The sequence below is a fragment of the Emydura macquarii genome, unplaced genomic scaffold (assembly GCF_026122565.2).
Source record: "Emydura macquarii macquarii isolate MOO-44397 ecotype Brisbane River unplaced genomic scaffold, CSIRO-AGI_Emac_v2 contig_3458, whole genome shotgun sequence".
NCBI classification, from domain to species: Eukaryota; Metazoa; Chordata; order Testudines; family Chelidae; genus Emydura; species Emydura macquarii.
The window spans coordinates 1,668-9,191 of record NW_027133595.1 but is presented as its reverse complement, the minus strand read 5'-3'; the positions used below and the strand labels follow the sequence as shown (position 1 = coordinate 9,191).

Sequence of the window (7,524 nt, the reverse complement as noted above, 5' to 3'; positions counted from 1 at the left end):
TCTCTTAGTCATGTCGGCTCAGCGGACTGATGCATCTTCCCCAGCCTGCTTCACTGTGAACTGATCACTCACAGTGGCTCTCTCCCATCTGCAGTATCTAAAGCAAACGGCAACTGAATTTGGCCAGCATGGTATACCTGTATATAATGTTTGTGAGTATGGATTAACTGTTTTCTGTTGTGTTTGTCTTGTAACTTCTTTGGGGAACTCCAAAACCGGGCACCCTAGTGTCACATGCTGGCAGCCACACGTTGATCCAGGAGAGATCACAAAACGCTAAAGTCTTGGGTGGTACATTTTGTCCTTTCGTGCACGGAGTTCTCCTGCCCTTTGCTATCACTGTTTGCTGTGCAATTGCTTGCTGTGAAACTGTTTATTATAGAAATAGAACTGTTTTATTATAAGGATAGGATTGTTTATTGTAAAATAAAGGGTTTATTGATTAAGCAAACCCCCAGAATCATCACTGTCTCGCTTAACCCCCCGTATCCCAAACCGAACCTATCAGAGTTTTTCTCTCCGTTTCCACATTGGGTTGCTCTACTTGCCAGACTTTCACTCCCCAAGTCTGTAAGCCTGTACCTATAAATGTGAATATGCACAGCCACTTGATGAAGAAATATACATTAAAGGAAGAGGAGAAAACTAACTGAGGAAAAAATATCCCCTTTGATGGTCCTTTACCCCGGGTCTTCCCCCACGCCCATCAAAAAGGCATGGTAAAGGACAAAAAAATTGTTTTACCTCAAAGTTCATCTTTAATTATACCGATTCAGCTAGGGAAATAACTGGTTCAGCACACTTATAAAGACCCAAAAGCAAGGGAAGACTTTCTATATTGAATAACTTCTCCATGAGGCCCTCCCAAAAACAGGGGGGCGGAGAAGGGATGGTGGGGAGGAAGGAGGGAAGAGCAGGAAGACACCACAAGAATTCAGAAACAAGACACAGACATAACCCTGATCAAACCACACCCACTCAAAATATCTCTACCCCTAGGCTTCTCATTTCCTGGGCAAAGCTGGCCAATAGCTGGCATCCACTCATCATCGAGTGCTGCAGCCATATCCCACTCAAATAGGCTCTACCACAGAAAGCAGAAAGATGAGGATCTACTATAAGAGATGGATCTACTATAAGGCTCCCAGCCAGCTATCTGTATAAACTAGGCTACAGCTAGTTTACCTGCAGCAACAGCCTGTTTCTCAACAGCTGGCTGCAATCCAGTGAGGAGAGTAGGGGGCCGCTTGCTGATTGTCAGCACCTTCATTTGTGCAGCACTATTGATGTAACTCCTGTGGGAAGCTGTAAAACCAGTTTGAGTGAAAGGAGATTCTTGTCACCACAAGGCTCCACCACAATATCCTCCTGTTCCTGTAGCCTCAGGCTATATCTACACTGCAGCACTAATTCGAATTAGCTTAATTCAAATTACAGAAAGCGATTTTATAATAAGGAAAATAATTAAGATACTATGTGAGCTTGAACTTCAACCAGAGAAGTCAATGTTTTCTGTACAACTGTGCTAGATGACTTGATCATTTTTGGATTGCATGGACTAAAACGTTTGGAAGAATGATGACCAACTGCGGATAGTGATGAGCAGAATTCAAAAAGGGCTCAGTGTATACCCCAAACTTTCTGGTGTGGTGATTGGGCTACAAGTCTCCTAAGGTTAAGGTTTCTAGTGAGACTTCCAGGAGTTCCTGATTTTGGCCAGATGGAAATAAAGCATTCTGTTTCAACAAGCAGGAAGTGTGTGCAATTCAGAATGTGCAGATGTGTACAATTAAAGTTTCCTTTTCCAAATATCACTAACAGTTCTAGATTGAGCTAAGTTTGAACCTATTTGCCCATCTGTTGTTACTATTTTATGACTGATTTAAAATTAGTTTTAAAATATACATTGTGACCAAAGACCAATAAAAGTTATTATAAGTATCAGTTCAGTAAATCTATGCTAAAATAATGAAAAAGGACATAATATGTAAACATTAAAAATAACTGGTCAATGGAATCGGAGATCCTCAGATATGAGTTAAAATGATTGCTTGATGCTTCTTTTTATTCACCCTGAAGTACCTGTCAAGGAGAGAACAAATACAAGAAAATTAATTTAGTACTTGTCAATTTTTTAAAACAAGTATTGAATACAAATCCCCTACGGGTCTTGCACAGAAACAGAATATTGATTTCAACAGAATGGCATAAAATTCACACTGGATGATTTTAAGCATCTTTGGAAAGTAAATTGTATTTAATTGCAGTAACCGCTGAACTGCAGTGTTTCAACTACTTTTCATATTGAAAACAAACATTTTATATGAAGTGGAACTTAAATGCAACACAGAAAATAATGCATTGATTTTATACATATCACTGTATTTTATCAGTATCCATGGTGCAGCTACCAGCAGTTGAAGGTGATGGAATTTTTGGAGCAGAGATCTTCAACCTGTTTCATCCTATGATTCCTTATCAGCTGCTTCCAGCCAGCCCTCTTTTTATGTATGTATGAATTATTTGCTTCTGTTCACAGCATGCTATAAAGGTGGTATCATTTCTCACAGCAGTTTACAAGAGGTGGTGTAGGAATTGCCACAATGATAAAGGAATAATCCTAATACGAGAGGAAGATTGGTAATTATAATTTTTCTTTATCAGAAAGAGGAGAACTAGAAGGATGCAAGACAAAATGTATCTTTACATCAGTAGGTGTTTTATAGTATTGTGTGCTGGAGGTTGTGCAGTTTGCAGTAAGTATGGATTTGATCTATGGGCAGTCACAGACCCCAGCGAAGCTGATGGTGAGATAGCCATCTTTCATTCAGGCTAAATGAGGAAGCAGTTACATGTCCCTTTGTTTAGTTATAGCTGAAGCAATGATAATCGGTGCCCATGGACTAGATTGCAGACATGGCCTAGGCAAAGGCTGGAGCAATTCTGATTGAGTGGTTTATCTGGGGATTAAATGGTGGAGCTCCATGTGTGTCTGAATCAGAAGCAACCAGAAAGCTGCCAAAAGCCAGCAGACAGCAAGAGAAGCATGGCCCTGATAGAAATCTAAGAGAGACCTTTTTGACAGAGTTTTGTAAAGGCATGCTTGGAATTGTGAGCAAGAAAACTGCCTCGTGTTTGATCCTACTGTGTTCAATGAAACAGGAATTTGTACACTTTCTTTGTAAATACCAAGGAGTGTGTCATGGAAATACCTGACTCTGCACCAATATTTTCCTCCCAACACAGAAACAAGGTGGAAGAACCTGAATATTGGGTAGCCACTTAGTTCTTTTTTGCTTAAGTGAAAGATGGGCAAAATGAACTAAAACAAGGCCTAAAACAGGAGTTGGAGACTTTGCAAAAGTAACAGTGGCAGGTTTCCCAGAAAGGACTGAGAGATGACCTGCGCTCTAAAATAAAATCTTTTGTGGGGCAGCAGCTACGAAATGTCCAGGGAGACTAAGAAGCCCAGCTGCATCATCACCAATCTGGAGAGGCAATGCAAATATCTGAGGTGACCAGGAAATGGACTTGCATGAATCAGAAGGTTTCCCAGAAACTAGAGGAGATCGAGAAAGCTTTGCCCAAGTTGGAACTTGTTCACAGTGATAGCTACAGCCAGCATTTAGGAGCTAACAATTACCCTCAAAGGGAAATCAAGAATGCAGACCACCATGGAAATCAGCTGCCTACATGGGGAATTAGGCCAGCCAGAGAAGTTGGGTAAGATAAGAAAAGTTTTGCAAGTGTCTTTTCTGCTTGTAACCCACAAAGGCCCAGATGTGAGAGGATCATCATCCCAGCTCATGCTTTTTTTTTTTTTTTTTTTTAAAAGTCTTAGAATTCCTCAGTTTAAACTAAGTTTAACTGGAGATTGCTTACCTCTTCTTTTACATTTAGGATATGCCAATTTCCCCTCCACACACTGCACTCTAAATAGAGAAGGTGGTGTGTCCTTTATATATCCCTTTTTACATTCAAATTCAATGACGTCTCCACTTTCAGCATAGAATTTTGTAACCGATATCCATTTCAGCTGAATATTGTTTTTATCCAGGTCTTCTGGGGATGCTGTACATGGCTCTGGAAACAGAAAAAATGTAACCTAATATGTACATATGGACCTGTCTCTGGAAATTTGATTCACAGTAACTGCCCCAAATGTTTGCATAGTGAAATAAAACAGGGAAATATTTTGAGAGAAGATTTGAAAAGTAAAGGAGAGAGGGTAAAGTTGAGAGAAGCAGAAGGAATTCTAGAGAAGGAGGCTTTCAACCAACAGGAGTGATATTGTGGGAATGACCAGAGCAGAGGGGAGAGAGACCGGGTTAGCTTCTATTTTACAATCTGGTCCCTTTGTTCCACATAGCTGATGCAAGTGGGCCAGAACCTACCCAGAGCTGGCCAAAAGAATACTCGCCTTGCAGAAAGATACCCTTTGCTGGTATAAAGCTGGCAGATCGGACTCCCCAGTATCCTCCCCCACCTCCTATACAGGTGACATGGCAGGAGAGAAAGGGGAATTGATAGGCTACTCCTGAGTTGTGAAGTCAAGTTCAGGACACACTGGGACACACCAGCCCACATGACCAGTTCACCACAATTTAAGAGCCCATGGACGTAGCTGTACAGCTGGGGATCACTGCACCCCAATGTACTCCATTCCCCCCTCTCACTCTCAACATATGGAGTTTGGAGAGAGGTGGTGTACAGTAGGCTATGTTAGATTTATGCCAGGTAGAATTCCCTCTAGGCAAAGGTGGAATCCCCCGCTACTTAGGCCAGCATCATGATGAGCAATGACCAATATTTATCATGCTCTTCCATCACTCACTGGATAAGATTCATAGCATCTGCTGTAGTTGAAAGCTTTTCAGTAAAAATGTTTGAATATATCTGTCCATCTACTGTACATGTTGATTTCATTGTAATGGGTTTTTATAGGGTTTAGTGGAGATATTTCGGGGGTGCATTCTAAATGCTAAGAACCAGTGGACATGTGTCATTTTCTCATCTTTTCTTTTGAAAAGTCTGCACTGACGTCCCTATAAAGAATGTGAGTCTTCCCCTCATATATCCTGGTGTAAAATAGGAGAAACTCCATTGAAGTAGATGGAATTAATCCGGTGTTACACCAGTATAAGTGACTTCAGAACTAGACCCATAATACGAAAAACACAGCTTTATAGCACATCAGTTTTCTTTTTTCATATAATACATATTTGTACCTAAGCAAATTGGTGGGTCAGTCCATTGACCAGATTCACAGCGAACATCTGCAGATCCCTTCATTACATGAAAACTTTGGCATTTGTATTGCACTCTTGAACCAGATACATATTCTTTCTGTGGGAAGGCAGTGGTGTCTCCATGATCAATAACAGGTGGGGGCCCACATTCCCCAGCAGCCGCTAAAATTAAGTATAGAATAGTGAATATAGACATTAGTGATTACTTACAGTAAATTCTGTGAGATCACAAATATTACACAACAGCGATAGCAATGTACTCCGATTGAGCAGGAAAAGAATCCAAATGAAAATGAATAAAAAGCATCCTGATATTGATACTGAATACAAAACACTAAAAGTTATATCTTTAAACTCAAAGCAGCATGATATTTGTTCATTAACAACTAACAATATTGAACTGATGGCAAAATTGGTAGATGAGATTTTCTAGCTTTTTCAAGACATGAATCCAGATTGCTTTTCAAACAGGGAACGTAGGATAAGTTAGAATTGTTTGTCAATCATCTCTGCCCGACTAATCCCACTATTCTGCTTTAAGCACTGATTGATTGACAGGGGAACAAAGTGAGAGCCTTTGGCCCAACTCGTCCCTTCACAAGGCTCATGTGAACCAATCAACCTGCTTCTTGTCACTGAGAAGTGCATCCATGTGCAATGTCTGCTCTCTCCATGACTATATTACCATGAGGGGTATTTTATGCACCAGCAGTTGTCTCAGAGTATTGTGAATGATGACATTCCCATGGTATCCAAATACTGAGAGAAGAGAGAGATTGAGAGTAAAATAATGGTAAGAGGATGCAGGCTAAATAGAAGTTTGGATAATACAAACCAAAGGAGTGGACTTTAAAACACAATAATGCAAAATACATAAATGAGCGTGAATGGTAAAGTAAAGAAACACCACACAGAAATGAAATGAAAGGAGCAGGGAAAGAAAAAGCAAAGAAAGGATCCAAGGACAGAAAAACCTCTTGATGTCTCTAATTGATTAAATCATAGATACAACTAAAGCTTTGCCTTTTGTAAGGTACCGGGCCCAGGCGGATCTTAAAAATAATTCATAGTGAAGCCAAACACATCATTTGAAATTGACTCAAATGCCAGTGGCATTTCTTCTCACTGCTCCTCTGATGATAGAAAATGGAATGGGGTAAACAAGGTAACATTTCAAAAATACTAAGGCTAAAAGGATTTCTTTACTCATCCTATAGTTTTTTACAGGTTTCCCTGCCCCCCTTTTTGCTTAATGACCTGCCCCTTTTGCCTTATGTCTGTCTGTACTCTAAGATCTCATTTCTGGACATGTGCATTTTTGGCACTGGTGGCCATTTTGAAAAAGTTTTTCCTTTCTACTTTATTGATTTTTATTAGAAGCATAAAAACTAAATGGATAAATAAAAATGAGGAAAAGGCAAGAAAATTTTAACAAGAAAATATGTTCACGTCTTTATTGAAATTCTAAAAGTCTAGTCATCAGACATACAACGTTTTAATAACCGAAGAATAAAGAAAAGGTAACTTGCATTTTTTTTTTTAAATAATTTTGACACAGTTAGTACATTAATAATTTACAAAATTATTTAATAGCAGAATAAAGTATTCCTCTCTCTCTCTTTATATATATATTCCTCTCCTGAGAGAGACATTTTTTAATCTTTAGAAAAAAAATTTTTATATGTACTTAGTGTATTCTTTAATAAAGCCATAAGGTCAGAGGAATAAAGGACATGTTAATACATAAAAATCACACATTTTTATAATGAAGTATCTTTTTATGCTTTCACTGTATTTTAAAATAAAGTAATTCTTAATTGTACCAAGTCTTAATGACAGGCAAATTAAAGAGAAATTTATGTATGTGCCTCATGCATTATTCTTATTTTTAGAGAAAACTGTATTATGCATTTAGTACACTTTTAAATAATCAGATAACTTAATTACTATCACCAATACTTTGACCTTTGGGGAATTGTTTCTTTAATCATCATTATTTAGAATTGCACTAACTGAATACAATTATTTTTTCTAAAAAAGCATAATTGGAAATGTACTAAATGCATAAAATAGTTTTCTCTAAATATGAATGATTCTCTAGATGTATTAACAGTTCTTTTCTTTATTTCTCTTACCTTAAGGCTGTATTTAGAAATGCACTGACTGCATATATAATAATATTCTAAAATGAAAGAATGCATATGAACATTATATATATATATATATATATATATATATATATATAAACCACTTTATTCTGTCATTAAGATTTTTG

General features: G+C 38.2%; 1 protein-coding gene across 1 annotated transcript; it reads right to left on the bottom strand.

The window, feature by feature from the left end:
* Positions 1-305: 305 nt before the first annotated feature.
* On the bottom strand, positions 306-6,094 carry LOC137144487 (complement factor H-related protein 2-like). Its single transcript, XM_067534846.1, has 3 exons — positions 5,229-6,094; positions 3,883-4,083; positions 306-2,082 (listed from the first exon to the last, which is right to left on the bottom strand). The coding sequence occupies exons 1-3, from the start codon at positions 5,443-5,445 to the stop codon at positions 2,069-2,071; spliced, it is 432 nt and encodes a 143-aa protein (XP_067390947.1). The 5' UTR covers positions 5,446-6,094; the 3' UTR covers positions 306-2,068.
* Positions 6,095-7,524: the final 1,430 nt, after the last annotated feature.